Source organism: Chiloscyllium plagiosum, chromosome 13 (assembly GCF_004010195.1).
Source record: "Chiloscyllium plagiosum isolate BGI_BamShark_2017 chromosome 13, ASM401019v2, whole genome shotgun sequence".
Taxonomy (NCBI): Eukaryota; Metazoa; Chordata; class Chondrichthyes; order Orectolobiformes; family Hemiscylliidae; genus Chiloscyllium; species Chiloscyllium plagiosum.
This window is the reverse complement of record NC_057722.1, coordinates 47,299,574-47,321,342: the sequence shown is the minus strand read 5'-3', so window position 1 is coordinate 47,321,342 and position 21,769 is coordinate 47,299,574. Positions and strand designations below refer to the sequence as shown.

The 21,769-nt window shown below is 40.8% G+C and overlaps 1 protein-coding gene across 2 annotated transcripts in view; it reads right to left on the bottom strand.

The window, feature by feature from the left end:
* Positions 1-14,891: 14,891 nt before the first annotated feature.
* chrd (chordin) overlaps positions 14,892-21,769 on the bottom strand; it is a 45,116-nt gene continuing 38,238 nt past the window's right edge. The window contains exons 19-23 of one of the 2 annotated variants that reach the window (XM_043702940.1): positions 21,242-21,345; positions 20,399-20,501; positions 19,881-20,035; positions 17,901-17,994; positions 14,892-16,150 (exon numbers count right to left, since the gene is read on the bottom strand). In XM_043702940.1, the coding sequence (XP_043558875.1) occupies positions 16,059-16,150; positions 17,901-17,994; positions 19,881-20,035; positions 20,399-20,501; positions 21,242-21,345 (548 nt within the window). In that variant the 3' untranslated portion in view covers positions 14,892-16,058. The remainder of the gene's footprint in view (positions 16,151-17,900; positions 17,995-19,880; positions 20,036-20,398; positions 20,502-21,241; positions 21,346-21,769) is intronic. The other variant, XM_043702942.1, reaches the window with a different exon arrangement.

Here is a 21,769-nt window from a genome sequence, read left to right as displayed (position 1 = left end):
CCTCGGCAGAGTGGGAGAGGGAGTTGAAATGTTGGGCCACAGGGTGGTGTGGTTGATTGGTGCGGATGTCCCGGAGATTTTCCCTAAAGCGCTCTGCTAGGAGGCATCCAGTCTCCCTAATGTAGAGGAGACCGCATCGGGAGATGGGCCACCCAGTCCTTATGGGCACTAAGTCTACTTTAGTAACTCACATAGTTCAGTGATGATGGCCTGGGACATCCCTACTGTGCACCTGCACTCTGATCCAAAAGCTGGACAAAATGACAATGAGATCTGTAACTGTGGAGTTGGATCATTCTCTGCCATCTCCTTGGGAGGGCCACACCGGTTGCTTCTCCCTCCTGGAGCCTGTGCAACAGCCTATGGACATTACACATCTTGTTGGGCTTGTTGATGACATTGAAATCACTTTTTCCTTCAACTCTGCCTTGACATTTCAAATAAGTCCACAAAGATTCCAGCCATGGACATGTCCACATCAGACTTATGGGCTGATAATCCGTGGAGAATGTCAGACAGAGTTTCATTTCTCTTGAGCCCTCACATCAATCACAATGAAGCCTCACTTTCTTCAGCCCTGACCCAGGGCCATGGAGGTGTCACAAGGAAATCAATGTTATTTCTTGGTAGGGAGCTCTGGTAGGTAACCTTATCCAGATATATGTTTCACAACATCTACATTGGAGGAGTAAAATTTTGGCAGTTAACAAATGTAATAGCTACCCCATCCCAGAAAAAAGGACACTTGCACATATGGCCTTGTGTACTTATAGTTCAGTAAGGAAATGTCTTTCAGTGATGGCTATGGAATAAGGTTTGGAAATGCCAAGCCCAGGTGTCACTTTTAAGTTAGCATCTGCTAACATTTGCATAGTAAATGATTAGGAAGGCAATGGTATATTGGTCTTTAATACAGGATGCTTTGTGTTCTCTTACTGCAGTTTTAAGATTAGATTCCCCACAATAAGTAAATAGGCCCTTCGGCACAACAAATCCACACCAACCCACCGAAGAGTAGCCCATTTAGATCCATTCCCCTATATTTACCCATAAAACTATGGGCAATGTAGATGGCCGATTCACCTGACCTGCACATTTTTGGATTGTGGAAGGAAACCGGAGCACCCAGAGGAAACCCACGCAGAGAATGTGCAAACTCCACACAGACAGTCCCCAAGGTGGGAATCAAACCTGGGTCTTGGTGCTGTGAGGCAGCAGTGCTAACCACTGAGCCACCGTGCCGCCCAAGATCACACCCTGAGTATTGTGTGCTGTTCTCATGTCCCTACCTAAGAAAGGATAGATTTACCATAGAGGGAGTGCAGCAGAGGATCACGAGGTTGACACCAAGGATGGCAGAATTGTTCTACAAGGGGAGATTGGTTCAAATGGGCCTGTATTCATTAGACTTTAGAAGGATGAGAGGGGTGTGATGAAATGTATAAAATTCCAACAAAGCTCAACAGACCAGATGCAGAGAGGGTGGTTTCCCCTGGCTGGGGAGTCTAGAGCCGGGGCACACAGTCTTAGGATATGGGATAGACCCTTTAGCACTGAGATCAGGACTCTTCACTCAAAGGGCAGTGAACCTGTGGAATTCTCTGCTACTGGGGCCAAGTCATAGTTTTCAAGAAAATGATAGATTTCTTCTAGATTATGAATGCAGTAAGGGGTATGAGTGGAAAGTGGGAATATGGCATTAAAATAGAGGATTATCATTGATTATTTTGAATGGTGGATCAAGCTTGCAGGGCCACATAACATACTCCTGCACCAAGGTTTTGGTTTCTACCTTCCTGAGCGTCATCTGACTGGCTGTGCTGGTATCCTCTAACTGACTGTGGTTGTCTCCTTTGACTGACTGTGATGGTACCCTCTGACTGACTGTATCATACCCTTTAACTGATTGTGATGGTGCTCTCTGACTGACGTTGATGGTGCCCTCTGACTGTGGTCGTACCCTCCAACTGACTGTGATGTTGCCCTCTGACTGACTGTGATGGTGCCCTCTGACTGACTGTGATGGTACCCTCTGACTGACTGTATAGTACCCTCTGACTGACTGTGATGGTGCTCTCTGACTGACTGTATAGTACCCTTTGACTGACTGTGATGGTGCTCTCTGACTGACTGTGATGATACCCTCTGACTGACTGTAATGATGCCCTCTGACTGACTGTGATGATACCCTCTGACTGACTGTGCTGGTACCCTCTGACTGACTGTGTTGGTACCCTCTGACCGACTGTGATGATGCCCTCAGACTGACTGTGATGGTTCTCTATGACAGACTGTGATGGTACCCTCTGACCGACGGTGTTGATACCCTCTGACTGACTGTAATGGTGCCTCTGACTGACTGTAATGATGCCCTCAGACTGACTGTGATGGTGCCCTCTGACTGACTGTGATGATACCCTCTGACTGACTGTGATGGTACCCTCTGACTGACTGTGATGATGCCCTTTGATTGACTGTGATGATGCCTTCGGACTCACTGATGGCACTCTCTGACTGACTGTGATGGTGCCCTCAGACTGATTGTGGCTCCCCCTTTACAACACTAAGGACTGCTTCTCTTAAACATCCTGACAGTCATTTGACTGAAGTACATGCAGGGTGTTAACGATGTAAGCTGCTGGCGCATCATGGAGGTGTAACGTTGACAAACTAACAAACCATCTTCTCACATCAAGTAATCCAAGGAGGACCAAATTGTTAAGACCATCTGAGATCCATTCGATGTGAACTAAGCTAACATGCAGTGTTTAACCTGCATGCAGAATGGAAACCACTAGAACCCATTCATTAGTCAAACCAGATTGACCAAAATTAGAGAGCCCAGCGATCCCTGTGCCCATCAAAAATGGAAACTTGCCCAATATTCTTGTTTTCACAGGCCAGAGTTTACGATAGATTGCCACCTCACTCTTACTTTTTCCATGTTTGGCCATTTAGACAGAGCTCCCCCATTCCTGGCAGTTCCCTCTGATCATGACACCTACAGAAATGTGGAGCTACCTGAAATAATTAGGAAGGCAAATGGCATATTGGTCTTTATTGCAGGACGATTTGTATTCAGAAGCAGGGATCTCTTACTGCAGTTATACAGAATCATGCTAAGATCACACCTTGATTATTTCTGCTCTTCTCATTTCCCTACCTAAGAAAGGATAATATTTACCATAGAGGGAGTGCAGTAGAAGTTTGCAGGGATGGCAGGACTGTCCTATGAGGAGAGATTGGTTCAAATATAGATTCTCTTGATTCTGTGAATAGGCATATAAGCAACATGTGGCAAGATCCGAATATAGATGACCCCTCTGAAGACCTGTTCAACCTGATCCACAAGGACCAGCAATTACACTTCACCTGATAGCTAATTCTCTGGCATAGCCCACTCACTTCTTTACTTAACTCTGTCACCAAAATATTATTTGAATTCATAACAAAAAATTATGTCCTGTTGGGTTGTTGTGTACAAGTGTTATTATACAAGGAAAAATACAATTAATCAGAAACATTTTAATAAAGATGACGATACATACAAGGAAGCTGTTCCAATTAATTTGTGTGGAGCACCATCTTGTGGTCATATTTGCACAAGGTGATGAAAACAAAACTGAAGGACGGTAATTGAAACAGAGAAGCTTAGCAAAGCATACAATTTAGGAGCATAGTTAGTATGAAAGGCATATTTTTTAAAAATGGCAAGTGGTCATCTCTGATGAAATTAACATTCAGAATACTTACAGAACTGAAGAGCCCAACAAAATGCAGCTGAGTGTTAATCTCCTCCAGCCATTAGTCCAAATTAAGGAATTCTGTTTGCCTGTCATAGATTTCAGTCATCTGTCATTGCCATGTCATTATCATTATCTCCTTCTAAATAAAGGTGCCAAATCTCCTTTTAGATTCATGAACAACCTTGTGACAATCAATTAAATTATTTATTCCACATTCCATCTGTCTGCAATATATTAAACTATTACATTTCTAACAAGGTATTGATTCATATCAAGGTTTGATTGAGTTGTTATAGGATGATAAGTCAGAGGCACTCACCTTTGTACAGTATAAACTGTAGCCTTAGCTGTCTAACATCTACTATTTGATAAGATCCAACTGTCCATTTGTACTAAATTCTGCAATCTCTGAAGGCACTGATGGGTGCATTCATTGCTTATATTAAGATGGTACTTGCAACTTCTTTATTGAAACATGCCAGGCACTGCATTTCTTTTAACCAACATTTGATTAGATTAGATTCCCTACAATATGGAAACAAGCCATTTGGCCCAACCAGTCCATACCTACCCTCTGAAGAATAACCCACACAGACCCATTCCCCAACATTTACCCCTAACCAATGGACCTAACACTACGGGCAATTTAGTATGGCCAATTCACCTGATTTGTTTCATTATCGATTTCATTTCAATCATGCCTTTATACACAGCATGTTCCTGAAGCAGGTATTTTGAAAATTAGGATTTTTTATTTCTAGCTTTTACACTTTTTAAGTGTTAGGTCATTAGGGAGCAAATCTTCTGTTGATTGTCAATTAAAGTTGGAATGCTACTCTACTCATTCATGATCTGGAGATGCCGGTGTTGGACTGGGTTGGACAAAGTTAAAAATCCCACAACACCAGGTTATAGTCCAACAGGTTTATTTGGAAGCACTACCTTGTGAAGTAGCTCTTATTCCACAAGCACCTGGTGAAGGAGCAGCACTCTGAAAGCTAGTGCTTCCAAATAAACCTGTTGGACTATAACCTGGGTGTTGTGTGATTTTAAACTTTGCCTACTCGATCATGTTTACACTGCTTTGGTTCTCCATTCTCCTGCCTTTAACTTCCAGTTCAGGTCTCTTCAGAATCACAGACGTGATCCAGGAACATTTGAGGATCAGTATTTTGAGGCTAATTCGTGCCCCCTTTTCACAGCACTAACTGCTATCTTCTTGGATTTAACGGTCCCAAATGCACTTTGACAAACTACAAGTGAAGGTTATTATGGAAGTTAAATAGCTGAGGGGGTATGGCAGCAGGAGGGTAGTTGAGTGGTTAGGTTGCAGAAGGTCAGTGTTGAGTGAGGGGTATCAGTTTTGAAGTGATCCAGGAATTAGGGCAGGTTTTAAGCTCTCTAATTTCCCTGGATAACCATCTTGGTAAGCAGTGCTCTGGTGTCAGCAACTCTAACTCAGAATTGAAGACATTTTCTGAGGGCTCCGAATATGAATTAATTATCAACTAGAAGACTAAACTCACAGTACAACTCGGTAAAAACAATAACTGCAGATGCTGGAAACCAGATTCTGGATCAGTGGTGCTGGAAGAGCACAGCAATTCAGGCAGCATCCGAGGAGCTTCGAAATCGACGTTCCTGATGAAGGGCTTTTGCCCGAAACGTCGATTTCGAAGCTCCTCGGATGCTGCCTGAATTGCTGTGCTCTTCCAGCACCACTGATCCAGAATCACAGTACAACTCCCCAGTGTTCAGTGCATTGGAAATTCCAAGTGGTCCTGTAATTCATCTTTCAGTGCACATTAGTGCCACAGCAATCTTCCAATTGGAAGATCTGAGCAAGTATGTTCAGTATAATTCCAGAGCAAAGTACATTTCTGGAATATTTCAGCAGCTTACAATAAATGTGCTGGTGATGGAATTGCCAACATGAAATTAATTTTATTCATGTAATGATTGTATTAGTTTCAGTTTTACATTGAGTGCTGGAAATGTTTGGATAACCCTCTGGCTCAGGAAAACTGGAAATCCCTGAAGGGTTAAAATCACAAAGAAGTGCAGCATTTGAGATGAATGTTTTTGAAAAGTTTCCATGACTTAAAATTTCCACAGCTGCCTAACAGATCCGCCACAGAGAATTATGGTGATGGATTCTAGCAGCACTCGGTAATTATGTAGAATACTTCATGGCAATTAATCTTAGGAGCACAGACACTCGGTGCAACAGAAATGTCTGCTGCAGGTTTAGCAATAAGCAGCATTCCTGTCAAAATCATTGCAAAGTTCATACTTCAGGACTGAAGTCAGTGCTCATTTCTATATCTTTGATGACAACTATATAAAAATTACTGCCACATATATGCATATGTTGAATTATATATGTTGTATTTGCATATGTCCAAAGCAGAAAAATGTGAGGTGATTTTTACATTATGAAAATATTTAATATTAGCTTGAAACTTCTGGTGAGAGGGAAGGACAGAAGGAATAAGGACTATCTATCTGAAATTAAGCTTCTTGAGGGTGGCTTCAGCATTAGAGGAGATGTGGTCATTGCCTTGGAGACCAAGACTGTTCCAAGATGAAGAAATTGATAGATAAGCAAGAACTGCATGTAAAAATATCAAAGCTAAGAAATTTTTTTTGATGAGTTAGAAAAGATTTTCTTTTCCGATTCGAGGTCATAAAGAAGATTAAAATTTACTGATGCAGCCAATACCCTGAGCATTGTGAAGGTGGTGATTACTAAGTAATTACTTGAATAAAGTTGAATATTCAGAACTGGAGTTGATCGCATTCTATGATCATTTACGTAACAGCCTTCAGCCTCACAACTGAAGGTCCTCCCTGGGTATAGAGAAGCTACAGGAGGACCAGACCCTATTGTCCTTGATACCATTTCCTCCAAATGAGCAAGATGCACTGCAGCAAGCTGTGGTTGCCATGGAACATTACCACAGAACAATGTTAACTGCTGCAGCAGGACCCATTACTGAAAGAGGTGAATGGCTTTTCTATCCCATGACCATCAAGGCGACAGCTCCACTAAGCCCTTATGCTGTTGAGTGCATCCACTGGAGGTCTCTGTTAGATCTGTCAATCCTCAATGTGTAAGTTGCTGATGCAATTTGCAACAGGTCACACTGTTTCATCTCATTTTCCAATGACAAGGTATTAGATTTTGCCAACATAGCTGGCATCCCAGGTGCAGGGGGTCAAAGGTAGTCCACATGTCACATTAAGACCACCATGTCATAACACGGCTGATGTCATCAGTAGAAAAGAGCTCAAATCGGTCAATGTGCATCAGATGAACAAAGTCATCAATATCACTTCTTAGACATCCTCACCAGGTGCCCTAGAAGCTGCCATGATGTCTATATCCATGATAACTTTCAGATTCCTGATTCTTTTCTAATACCATGTCCCTGTTCAAGGATGGCTGCTGAGAGCAATGGCTGTTGACTCCATTCTGCAGCTCCCTGACTGAGGCTGAACATGGATACATGTTTAGATCAGAGTGGTGCTGGAAAAACACAGCAAGTCAGGCAGCATCCGAGGAGCTGGAAAATCGACGTTTCGGGCAAAAGCCCTTCATCAGGAATAGAGGCAGGAAGCCTCCAGGATGAATACATGTTGCCCATCTTTCCACAGTGCCATCGTGGAACAGTAGATAGGCCTCCTCAAGATCTGGTTCCGATGTTTAGACCGGTCTGGGACAGCCTTGTATTGCTCTCTATACAGATTGTACTTCATAACCCTAGCATGCTGCACCTGCACAACTGCACTTCCACTGTTGCTGATAGCAGGATCACATTGGGGGTAATAGCTTGGAGAGCTGCTACATACTTAATGAGGTGAGCAGCAGAGAATTGTGTGAGAAATCTTAGTAGAGCTTGTGGACAGAAGCCTCCCATGAAATGTACCTACCTTTTTTGTGGGGGAAATACAACAAACAGCCTCCTTTCCCCAAATACAAACTCATTTAACGAAAATGAAATAGTTCAATTTTCCTGCAGCACAAACACCAACAACTCGCAATTGTGAAGCTGCACTTGTTGAAAACTGCAAACGTGTCAAGTCATTTCATGAAACAAATTTGTAAGGAGATATCAGCTATCTGTAAGAATAATAGGGTGGTTATGGTAGGGGATTTTAACTTTCCAAACATCGACTGGGACTGCCATAGTATTAAAGGTTCAGATGGAGAGGAATTTGTTAAGTGTACACGAGAACATTTTCTGATTCAGTATGTGGATGTACCTACTAGAGAAGGTGCAAAACTTGACCTACTCTTGGGAAATAAGGCAGGGCAGGTGACTGAAGTGTCAGTGGGGGAGAACCTTGGGGCCAGCGACCATAATTGTATTAGTTTTAAAATAGTGATGGAAAAGGATATACCAGATCTAAAAGTTGAAGTTCTAAATTGGAGAAAGGCCAATTCTGATGGTATTAGACAAGAACTTTCAAAAGCTGATTGGAGGCAGATGTTCACAGGTAAAGGGACAGCTGGAAAATGGGAAGCCTTCAGAAATGAGCTGAGAGTCCAGAGTCAGCATATTCTTGTTAGGGTTAAAGAAAAGGCTGGTAGGTATAGGGAATGCTGGATCACTAAAGAAATTGAGGGTTTGGTTAAGAAAAAGAAGGAAGCATATGTCAGGTATAAACAGGAGAGATCAAGTGAATCCTTAGAAGAGTATAAAGGCAGTAGGATATACCAAAGAGGAAGATCAGGAGGGCAAAATGGAGACATGAGATAGCTTTGGAAAACATAGTTAAGGAGAATCCAAAGGGTTTTTACAAATACATTAAGGACAAAAGGGTAATTAGGGCAAGGATAAGGCCCCTCAAAGATCAGCAAGGCAGCCTTTGTGTGGAGCCACAGGAGATGGGGGAGATACTAAATGAGTATTTTGCATTGGTGTTTACTGTGGAAAAGGACATGGAAGATATAGAATGTGGGGAAATATTGGGGAACATCTTGAAAATATTACAATATGTCACCATATTACAGAGGAGGAAGTGTTGGATGTCTTGAAATGCATAAAAATGTTTAAATCCGAAGGACCTGATCAGGTGTACCCTAGAGCTCTGTGGGAAGCTAGGGAAGTGATTGCTGGGGCCTTTTGCTGAGATATTTATATCATCGATAGTCACAGGTGAGGTGCTGGAAGACTGGAGGTTGGCTAACATGGTGCCACTGTTTAAGAAAGGTGGTAAGGACAAGCCAGGGAACTATAGACCAGTGAGTCTGACATTGGTAGTAGGCTAGTTGTTGGAAGGTAGTGGGCAAATTGTTGGACGGAATTCTGAGCGACAGGATGTACATGTATTTGGAAAGGCAAGGACTGATTAGGAATAGTCAACATGGCTTTGTGCGTGGGAAATTATGTCTCACAAACTTGGTTGAGTTTTTTTGAAGAAGTAACAAAGATGATTGATGAGGACAGAGTGGTAGATGTGATCCATATAGACTTCAGTTAGCAAGATTAGATATCATGGAATACAGGGAGAACTAACCATTTGGATACAGAACTGGCTCAAAGGTGGAAGACAGAGGGTGGTGGTGGAGGGCTGTTTTTCCAAATGGAGGCCTGTGACCAGTGGAGTGCCACAAAGATCGGTGCTGGGTCCACTACTTTTCGTCATTTATATAAATGATTTGGATGTGAGCATTAAGGTATAGTTAGTAAGGTTGCAGATGACACCAAGGTGTAGTGGACAGCGAAGAAGGTTACCTCAGATTACAACAGGATCTTGATCAGATGGACCAATGGGCTGAGAAGTGGCAGATGGAATTTAATTTAGATAAATGCAATTGCAATAAGTACTGCATTTTGGGAAAGCAAATCTTAGCAGGACTTATACACTTAATGGTAAGCTCCTGGGGAGTATTCTTGAACAAAGGGACCTTGGAGCGCAGGTTCATAGCTCCTTGAAAGTAGAGTCACAGGTAGACAGGATAGTGAAGAAGGCATTTGGTATGCTTTCTTTTATTGGTCAGAGTTTTGAGTACAGGAGTTGGGAGGTCATGTTGCATCCTAACGAAATGATGTTGTGAAACCTGAAAGGGTTTATAAAAGATTTACAAGAATGTTGCCAGGATTGGAGGATTTGAGCTATAGGGAGACGCTGAATAGGCTGGGGCTGTTTTCCCTGGGGCGTCGGAGACTGATCGGTGACCTTATGAAGGTTTATAAAATCATGAGGGGCATGGATAGGGTAAATAGACAAGGTATTTTCCCTGGGGTGGGGGAATCCAGAACTAGAGAGCATAGTTTAGGGTGAGAAGGGAAAGATTTAAAAGAGACCTAAGGGGCAACTTTTTTACACAAACGGTGGTGCGTGTGGAATGGACTGCCAGAGGAAGTGGTGGAGGCTGGTACAATTGCAACATTTAAAAGGCATCTAGATGGGTATATGAATAGGAAGGGTTTGGAGGGATATGGCCTGGGTGCTGGCAGGTGGGTCTCAATTGGGTTGGGGTATTTGGTCTGTATGAGTTGGACTGAAGGGTCTGTTTCCATGCTGTACATCTCTATGGCTCTATGACTGTATGACCTGAGGAGTGGATAAAGAAGGAACACATGCAAACACTGACTTAGGCTAAATGGAGAAAACTGATGGGAAGTGACCATGCCATCAGTGGACAAGCAGTTATTAGGCAGGCTTAGAAAGTAGAAGAGACAAACAAAACAAGAGATTGAAGGAAATAATTTCACCATAAAGGTGTGTAATGCAGTATGGAACTGTTACTGATGGTAGAGCCAAAGATGGGGAGAGAATGGGAGCTGAGATGCAAAGGTGAGGAAGGATACAGACATAGGGCTGAGTGATGCCACAGAGACATTTTAAATAAGAACAAAGAGGTTGAAGTGAAAATTCACTGCTTCACAAGAAGCCAGTGTACATCTGTGAAAATAGGGGGGATAGTCATTTCAACTTCAGTTCCATTTCAGTTTCATCTCCAATATTTACCTATGCCATGTAACCAGAAAAGGGCTTATGCCCGAAACGTCGATTCTCCTGTTCCCTGGATGCTGCCTGACCTGCTGCGCTTTTCCAGCAACACATTTTCAGCTCTGATCTCCAGCATCTGCAGACCTCACTTTCTCCCCATATAACCAGAAAATCTGACAACATCTTGCCTTTCCCTGTGATGCCTGATTGCTTGTTCAATGTCCATTCTTGTGTGATTTCCTCCAGTTAAATATGTGGAAGACTATAATCATTGTTTTCATTCCCTCCACCAATCTCATTCCCCTTCCCAACTGCCTCAGGATGAAACAAACTGCTCAGAATTGTGCCAGTACATTCAATTCTGAGTTACCTCTCCAACATTTCATCAGAAAGACCACGACATAGAACATTAATAGGAACGCCTGGTATTCGTCTTTTCCAAAGCTATTGTCAAGTATTGTCAATTACATTTGATGCTAGTGTAACAAATATAGCTGTAGATGCATTTTAGAAAGTCAAGGCGATTATCTGCATATCTCTTTTTTTTCTGTTCCAGGCACAATCAAACCAAGGTGCATAATGTTTGGAATGGGCTGATATCTAGTGTGTTTTCTGAGGAACCCAAGACTTTAACCTTATTATTTTGATCAGGTGTGGTTCATAAATACTATTTGACAAATTCAAGTTGAATGATAGCTGACACCTGTAGTTAACAAAAAGATAAGCCTGATTGTATTTATATTAAACCAAGATACTACAAATGCTGGATAGCTGAAATAAAAAGAGAAACAGAATTAACATTTTGAGTCTTATGTGATACTTCTTCAGAACGGAATTGACTCCGTTTCTCAGGTCTGGCAGCAGCTGTGGAGGGAAATCAGAGTTAATGTTTCAGGTCTGGTGACCCTTCCTCAGAACTGATATTGGTGAGGAGAAAATTGTTTTTTATGCATAAGATAGGAAGCAGCGAGGGGTAAGGTGTAAACAATAGATGGGATAGAGCCCAGAGAGAGAGGAGAACAGTTGGACAGACAAAGGAATAGATAACAATCAGCCTAGAATGAATAGTTACAAATGGGGACTATTAGTGGCTAACAATGGATTGTGTGTGCAGTGGTTGTAACAGGGTCAGCCAGGTATACCTCAAAGAATATGAGTTCCCTGATTGGACCAGGTTAACAGTCCCAATCAGGGAGCCCTGGCTCACCGATATTAACAAGAGTGTCACAGGTTCTGTTCACTCTGAAAGCTAGCTCTGAGAAAGTTGGACCAGTGTCAAGTAAATAAAGGATGACTTGGTGATGAGATACCACCTTCTGTGGGGAGTTATTTCAGTGTGTACGAGTTGACCATATGATAACAAGGTGTGGTGTGGGGTTTGGGGTAAGGACATGGGAGAAGGCGCCTCAAGCCCTAAAATTATTGAACTCACTATCAAGACCAGAAGACTGCAGAATTCCCAAGTGGAAAATGAGGTGCTGTTCTTCCATGTTGCATTGAGCTGCAGCACTGCTGCAAGCTTGAAACAGAGATGTTGGCCAGAGAACAAGATGATGTGTTGAAGTGCCAGCAACCGTCCCCATTAGTAGCTATTCATTCTCCCAAGCTGATCATTATCCACTAGGAGAAAGTGAGGACTGCAGATGCTGGAGATCAGAGTTGAAAAGTGTGGTGCTGGAAAAGCACAGCCGATCAGGCAGCATCCAAGGAGCTTATGAAAGGCTTATGTCCGAAACGTTGACTCTCCTGCTCCTTGGATGCTCCCTGATTGGCTGTGTTTTTCCAGCACCACACTCTTTGACTCTGATCATTATCCACTCCTTTGTCTGTCCAACTGTTTTTTCTCTCTTTGGGTTCTATCTCCACCTATCATTTACTCCTTATCCCCTCCCCACCCTATCATCTGCATAAAAAACAACTTTTTCCTAGCTACAATCAGTTCTGAGGAATGGTCACTGGGCTTGAAACATTAAATCTGTTTTATCTCCACAGATGCTGCCAGACCTATGAGATTTTCCAGCAAGTTCTGTTTTTGTTTCTGATTTCTAGAATCCATACTTCTTTCAGTTTTCATTTGACTCTGTTTCTCTCTGCACAGATGCTGCCAGACCTGTACATGTTTTCCAGCAGTTTCTCTGATTGTATTGGTGGTTAACAGGCATGATTATCACTGTCAGAATACTAAGCGTAGAATATATTGAATATGTAACCATATAATTCATATGCTTAACATAATTACCACATGAAATGTTTTAAAATAAATATCTAGATCTTTGATTGGTTATTAGTTTATAAAAGTTGAGTCACCATATTCCCAGTAAAGGCAGGGTGGTGGTGACCTATGGTGGGTTTAATCTGATGATCTCCATGCAACAAGGGAGACACAAGGTTGATTAGGATAGGGCATTCATAGTGGTCTCAGCTAGAAAAAGAATAGAAACCACACTGTTGGCATCACCCTACCTTACAAACCAGCCATCCAGCCAACTGAGCTAACTCACCCTCTAGGTTGCATTACATGGCTAAAAGTTAAATTCTAATTAGTTTAGAAAGAACCATTTGATAGAATCACTGATTCATACAGTATGGTAAAAGACCCTTCGGTCCAACTTGTCCATGCTGACCAGGTTTCCTAAACTAAACTATGATGTGGAGGTGCCAGTGTTAAATTAGGTTGGACAAAGTTAAAAATCACACAACACCAGGTTATAGTCCAACAGGTTTATTTGTAAGTACTAACTTTTGGACTGCTGCTTCTTCATGAGGTAGCTGTGGAGTAGGATCCTAACTCTGCTAGCTACCTGATGAAGGAGCAGCGCTCCAGAAGCTAGTGCATCCAAATAAACCTGTTGGACTATAACCTGGTGTCAAATGATTTTAAACTAAACTAGTCCCACTTGCCTGCATTTGGCCCATATCTCACTAAACCTTTCCTATTCATGTACCATTTCAATTTTGTAACTGCACCCGTATCGATCACTTCCTCTAGCAGTTCAGTCCACATACGAACTAACCTCTGTGTGAAACAGTTGCCCCTCAGGTCCCTTATAAATCTTTCTCTGCTTACCTTAAAATTATGCCCTCTGGTTTTGATCTCCCCTACCTTTGAGGAAAAACCTTTGCTATTGATCTTATCTATGCCCCTCAGGATTTAAAAACCTTTATAAGGTCACCCTCAACCTCCCACACTCCAGTAAACTACATTTGTTATAAAGTTATTAAACTATGAAACTTTCTGAAAGCCACATTGAAGATTTTCAAATGGTCTTACTCAAAAAAGATTATCTAAACTTTATTGCGTGGATTTTAGTCAATTTGATGATGGACATTGCCTACCAGTGTCAAAGGTTAAATGTAGCCTCAAGTTAGCCCTAACTCCATTCTTTTACATTAATCCAGAATTAATCAGTGGGATTGTACGACACAACCCCTTATTGAGCCTATCAGAAACTTCTCTTTATGATATTTTAATAGAGGAATTTGCTTTAAGCAAACTAACTCCTCTGACAGAGAAGCAGAGAGGGGAATTTAAAATGGCCATCAAGGTTCAACCATTTAAAAAATGAAAGAAGTTGCATTTATTTTACACCATTCACATACTCAGTATGACCCAAAATGTAATACTAGCACTTAATTATTTTTTAAATGCAGGCACTATTGTTCTGTATGCAAAAAATGACATCAAATGTGCAAAGCAAGATCCTATTTGCAGGTATGGGTTAGATGGCCAGTTAATTTCTGTATCCAATAGATTAGAGACTGAGTTTACCTTTAAAATCTGGAACTTGCATCTTCCCATGGCTTAGCACCATACCACTGTGTACATATACCAACTATAGGGTTGGGATGGTTGGGGAGCAGAATAGGGCAATTGGTCTGTTTCATCTTTGAGTTTCTATTTATCACTATTTCTTCAAATTATATTTGTTGTTCAATTTTTTACTAAATTCTGTTTTCTTTATGGGCAGCCTCTCACTCAAAACTAAAGGTCCATTTTTATTATGCATGATTTACTGAAAAACAAACCGAAAACAAGATTTCAAATATACCCCCCTCCCCCCCCCCCCCGCACTGAAGTGTAATTTGCTTTCTCTTTTATCAGCAAGTACATGATGGCACTCTTTTGTTAAATAGAAATATATTGATGAAAACAATGAAAACTGAAGCACTTACATTATTTACATTCCACAGTTTCACCTACAGCAGTATCCAGGTCATTATTCACATTGATACTGGTACATACAGTTCAGGCAGGGAGGGCACACTTCCATTTCAATGCTGTGATTTACACTGAATATTAGCAGGTGGCCCTCAGGCACAGTCCTCACTAATCCTTCTTTATTCTCACCACACTCAACCTATTTCATAGTTAGACTTAACACTCTCAATGAAAGCCTCCTTCGAGAGGTTTACAAATGAAGTCTTTATGAGGAATTTATGAAGAATGCAGTTGGTGCTTGCTGATGGTGCGCATGTGAATCACCTCGTACACATAAGCCAACACATCAATTATTTGACACTTTCATCCCTGGGGTTTCACATACACAAATGGCAATCACACAAGCACATCTTATCCACAGTAAAGGTAAAGAAGATCAATTGTAATGGTGATCAAGTCACACGAATGAAACAGCTTCTCCCACTTGCGATTTGCAACAGAAACTTATCAGTAAATTGTTAAAAGGTACAAAAAAAATCACCTTCTTTCATTCATTGTGTTCTGAGCCTCGTTCCCAGGAAATCCCTCACTGGATGGAGTTCACACTCCCATGTGATTCTCTTGGCTTTAATAACATGATTGTCTATTTGCATTTCAAGAAACATTTAACATACAGATGAGAAGCACAAAGTTTTCTCATTTGAAAAATAAAAATGGCTAACAATATACAATAAATTCATTCCTTATTTATCAATGTCACTAGAATAGAGGAAGAAATAATTGATCACGGGTTGCTGAGCTGCTTTAAGGAAGGATATGTCACCTTTCACCCATCCATACAACTTTTGCAAGCTCTTCCAAACTGAACTTCATGTAACAAATAGGATTCATGCAGGTTATGACTATGTTCCTTCAAACCAGGACCAGAGGACATGAGGTAAACAATTACGAATTCAGCATGAAGAGCAAATCACAGACTTGCTGATGGTGTTCAATATCTTGGTTTTCCTTTGATTAACTGTGCCAAGCACTAAATCTGCTGAGTGTGCTTAAATTAGCCATTTCTCTTCACTGAGCTTTCAAATGAAGTACTCAAAACCCCAGATTGACCAACTGAAGAAGACATCATAGCATGCTGCATATCACATGCATTCGCTGTCCACTGGCATATGCAATGCATTTAGAAAAAGTCAGTCCAACGATGGTTTGGCATTCCAGCTACTTTTCCCCTTCTTTCGGCCTTTTAACTTCTCTCCATCTTCATCATAATATGAAGTCAGATCTAAAGATAAAATAGATACTTAATGAAGTGGAAAAGACTGCTGGAGGTAATATTTAAAGGTGCCTAAACAAAAAAAAATTAAGCAGATCATTATTTATGACAGATTGCATTTCAACTCTTTCAGAGTTCTTTTTCATTCACAACACCTCATCAAGAGAAACCACTGCCTCCTATATGACTTCAAAGGCATTTATGAATTAGATGAACAGTCTGTCTTGGCCAGTCTACTAACAGCTTAGACATCTCATAGATAGATCTAAGAAATTGCAATATGGTTTATCCTGCAGGCAGTTTTGCAAAGCGAAACCACAAGTTCCATTTCTTCCATAAGACCATAAGACCATAAGACATAGGAGTGGAAGTAAGGCCATTCGGCCCATCGAGTCCACTCCGCCATTCAATCATGGCTGATGCGCATTTCAGCTCCACTTACCAGCGTTCTCCCCGTAGCCCTTAATTCCTCTAGACAACAAGAATCTATCACTCTCGGCCTTGAAGACATTTAGCGTCCCGGCTTCCACTGCACTCCGTGGCAATGAATTCCACAGGCCCACCACTCTCTGGCTGAAGAAATGTCTCCGCATTTCTGTTCTGAAATGACCCCCTCTAATTCCTTTTTGCTTCCACTCAAAGGAGTAAAATATGAGAAATTCAGCAATTAATAAGATTAAATATCAGCTATTCACTGGACCCTTAAATTTATAACCAAAGTTATTGGTTCCCTGCTTACTTCTGATGGATGATATACATGGAACATCCGGAAATACATTTTAATAAATTGTTGCACCATAAGTGCTAAAGCAAATGATAAAGCTATGTTTGGGGATTAATTTTAAAAATTAAATAAGAGCCTTACATTCATTTTAGGTTCCTCTATCTCATTGGTGCATTCCAGTGTCTCACTTGTCATGTAATAATATTGTTTGCAACTCAGAATAACAGGCTACTAGGCAGGATGGACAATTGAAACTGCTTATTTCCTACACACAGGTCACTCTCTGTTTTGTCCTATTTTGGCTGCTTGTTAACTTGGATTTTACTTGGATCATTTTCTGGGTCATAAAATTAAATACTGACATCTAAAAAACTGTTTCTGTGAAATGGCTTTTATCCACCTTCACAACATTTTTATGGTAGTCATGGGTGATCAGGTAAGACTCTTTGGGCCTGGAAGACAGAAAGGTGCAGCAACAAAGAGCAGGAACTGATGGGGAAGAGGGAGGAGTGGGGATTCCATAGGAGGTCATACCCAAATGGATCTTCAGGGATTCCTTCCTATATGAACGTTGTGGAGGAGCCACATTTCAAACATCTTCACTTCACAAGGAGGTTATCATGGAGCCATGTGACCTGTTCCAACCACAACTTACATCTCTAATAAAGGCAGAGGCAACATCACCTATGACTTTCCAGGTCATTGTGATTCATCCTTTAACACAACTGGCCTTCCCAAGCTACAGTCAGCGTAATCAGTCATGTCTCACAGTTTGTAGTTCACCACTGTGACAGAAGGTTATTGAACCTTTTGATACCAGAAAGAATCACTACATCATACTGTCCATACATGAAGTGAACATCAGCTTTTCTATCTATTGCAAGCTTCCTCAGGGTGCAATGTGCAGTGGACTGCACCCACATTGACTTGCATGCTGTCAATTACCAATCTGGCACTTTTCTAAATCAAGCTCCCTTAATGAGGTTTCAGAAATGTCTACCAGGATGGAGTGCTTTCAAATCTGCTGAATTTTACCTTCACACTCTGGACAACATTTATGTTGTTGCTTTACAATGTTCTCACATGTCAGTACTGGACACTTCTCTCGTTGACACTTTGTGGACCCTTCCTAAAATGTCAAAATAAAACACAATTATTTGTTATCGTATTCTTGCACTGTTTGATTCCAATTATTCTTAATTGCATGTCTAACAAAATTGTTATCAAGAAGTCAGACGAATTGCAGATTTAAATTTGGCTCCAGAGACTTAAGTGTATAGTTAGTGTAGTACTGAGGGAGCACTGAATTTTTCCACAAGCTGTCTTTCAATTAAGTTGTTAACCTGGGATCCCATTTGCACTCTCAGCTGAGTTTAACTGATACAACAGCATTATTTAAAGAGTTACTCATTTCTCCCCTGGTTTTCACCAAAACAGATGATCTTGCTCATTGCTTTTTGTGGAATCATGCTGTGCATTAATTAGTTCCTACATTTCCCTCTCACAACAATGACTACACTTCAAAGTACTTCATGGTCTGTGAACTGCTTTTTTTAAATGCCTATTGAAAGATATTTTTCTGTACTTTTTCTAAATAAATGTCAAAAATAATAAATAATGCTATTGCATTTCAACTAGTTTAGAAACAGTTAAATGTTTAGAGCATTATTACCCTCTGGTTTTCTTTTTTCTCTTAGTTGACTTGTCTTTGCTCTCTTGAAGATAGGCACCAGCTAAAGGAAAGAGTCAGTCCTCTCCAAAGTTTCTACCAACACTGCTGTTAATCAACAGGAAAGAGGTACGGCATGGTAGCTCACTGGTTAGCATCGCTACCTCACAGTGCCAGAGATTTGGGTTCAATTCCACCCTTGGGCTGTATGGAGTTTATACATTCTCACCTTGCCTGCGTCGTTTCCTCAAGGTGCTCTGCTTTCCTCACACATAGCTCCTTGAAAGTGGAGTCGCAGTGAAGAAGGCATTTGATATGCTTTCCTTTATTGGTCAGAGTATTGAGTACAGGAGTTGGGAGGTCATGTTGCGGCTGTACAGGACATTGGTTAGGCCATTGTTGGAATATTGCATGCAATTCTGGTCTCCTTCCTATTGGAAAGATGTTGTGAAACTTGAAAGGATTCAGAAAAGATTTACAAGGATGTTGCCAGGTTTGGAGGATTTGAGCATAGAGAGAGGCTGAACAGGCTGGGGCTGTTTTCCCTGGAGCGAGGCATTTGGATGGGTATATGAATAGGAAGGGTTTGGAGGGATATGGGCCGGGTGCTGGCAGGTGGGACTAGATTGGGTTGGGATATCTGGTCGGCATGGACGGGTTGAACCGAAGGGCCTGTTTCCATGCTGTACATCTCTATGACTCTATGACTATGTGCAGATTAGGTGAATTGGCTGTGCCATATTGCCCGAAGTGTGTAGGCTAGGTGGGTTAGCCATGGGGAAGTTCAGGGCCCTAGGGATGGGTGGCAAGCTCTTAAGAGGGTTGGTGTGGACTCAAAGGGCCAAATGGCCTGCTTCCACACTGTAGGGATTCTATGACCTAAAAAGGTAAAAGAGTAGCTCTGTTATTGATTTCCTCTCCTTTTCAGCAATAATGCTCTGTTATTTTGTATCTCCTGACATTGATATGGCTAATCTCTGAAACTGAAACAATGTCCTACCAATCCAGTCTGACACTGTAGAGTGATGCTGTAATATATCATATTGTCTACTTATTATTTCTAACAAATGTTGCTCATTATTGAACTAACTTACTGAACTAACAAAAAGCATTCTTGAAGAGCTTATTGTATGGAACTTTCATTATAATTATTCATAAATCTTACAGAAAATCGTAAAACTATAATTCATTACCTTACTTTTGAAATCAATTGAACAAATATAAACCTTTGATGCAAAATATGCATTTTCATGAATTCTCCAGTAGTAACTCAACATTTCAAGCAATATCAGCACTTTTGATGTGGTCTGAGGCATATGATTCTTAATGTTAAATAGAATACCTACATCACACCAGCAAGTAATGCATTTCATTTCCCCAAACGGAGGAACTTCAGGATGCCATTTATTATTGTTCATGTATGTATGACGCCCAAATTTGCAGGGCCTGGGCCCATCAGCCTGCATCATGTCTGTGTGGTCAAAAGGGGCAATCTCTGTAACTGTGGTAAAAAAGCAAATTTCAGAAGAAAGTTCAGGGTGTCTATCCACAAAAATGTACAGTTTATTCTAGACGGGCAATGTATGTGGGTACTTTGGGGCATGTTTTGTTATGTTGCTGATGTTGCCTGACAATCACATTTGAGCAAATATTCATTCAGAAACATTAAACAGTTTAACTTGATTAATTTGGATCTCAGTGGATAGGTCCTTTAAAATCTTTTATTAGAACAGTAACAACAGATCAAAAGTAACTTATCAGCTATAAAGCACTTTGAGATGTTCTGAGCTTGCAAGAAGTTATACATAAATGTAAGTCTTTTCCTCACTTACATAAAAGATGGTAGAAAATTAAATCTACTAACCTGGGCACTCTTTGCAGCAGTCTGATACATTCTTTCTAACAGGTTGGCTACATGGTAGATGAGGACATTGAACCTTCTCACAGTGAACCTCCCCAGTAGCCCCCTATGAACGAAATGTAAAAATATTTTGATATTAAATTAAATATAGTATAATTAATTATATAATAATTGACACATATCAAAAACCTTCAAACATAATTTGAATTATTTTGCTGCTTTTGTAATAAAATATTTACTTACACAGTGTACACTTGTTCATTTCATTTCTAATTAATATATTCAAAATACTACTTACCAGAGATTACTTGAAATAGCCCAATTTTATTTTCTAAAAAAATTAATGTACATTGCCACACATCAATACTCCACGAACATACACTAAATGGAGTACTGAGATATAATTTCTAGGGCTCCTGCACTTCCGTTAACTACTTCAGGATCCCAGGTTGTAGCCTAAGGGTCCTGGTATTTTGTCTCCCCTTAGCTTAGTTTACATAATTAAAATGTTTTTTTTAATCCATATCAATATTGCGCATTGTACTTTCAACTATCTTCATGTTTCATTATATCACCAGCATCCTGCACTTTAGTAGAACACTGAAACACTCTTGACAAATGTAAAAGAGGTTCCTGCCATTCTTTCCTAAACATGACAGCAGCTGAACAGGATCAGCTCAAAAGAACGACCTCACCATTATGTTCACTAAGTAGATGTTGCTGATGTCAGAATAATTGGTAAGTTCATTAACATCTCCCATAAAAATATTCTGAAGAACTTTTATTAATTGGAAAAATCCTCATCTGATTTATGAAAGTTTATAAGAGTCTGCAGAGGGCTCATACCTTACAAGTGCACACTGCACATTTTACATAGCCAAAGGGTGGTACAAATGGATGCCAGGTTGTCCCAGCAGGATGCCATTTCTTGTCCCCATCAAAATAGCAACCTGAAATATAATAAGTTGGATCATTTATCAGAAGAACCGGAGTTTCATTTGGTCTCTCCACAATCACTGCAAAACTACAATAATGGCTATTAATACTATTCCTAGCGTATAGCTCTTTAAATTAAAATTCCTAGAAATGGTGCTGAAACTTTCTAGAATTAATTGCAGAGTCTTCTTCGCCCAACTTTGCAAATGCATTTGCTTTGCTCTTCTTGTAAAGTAATCCCAGGGTCATGAAGCATTGCTGCTTGAATGTAATGTCAACTAGGCAAAAGTGAGGACTCCAGATGCTGGAGATCAGAGTCTAGGTTACAGTGGTGCTGGAAAAGCACAGCAGGCCAGGCTGCATCTGAGGAGCAAGAAAATCGACATTTCGGCAAAAGCCCTTCATCAGGAATGAAGGCAGGGAGCCTCCGGGCGGAGA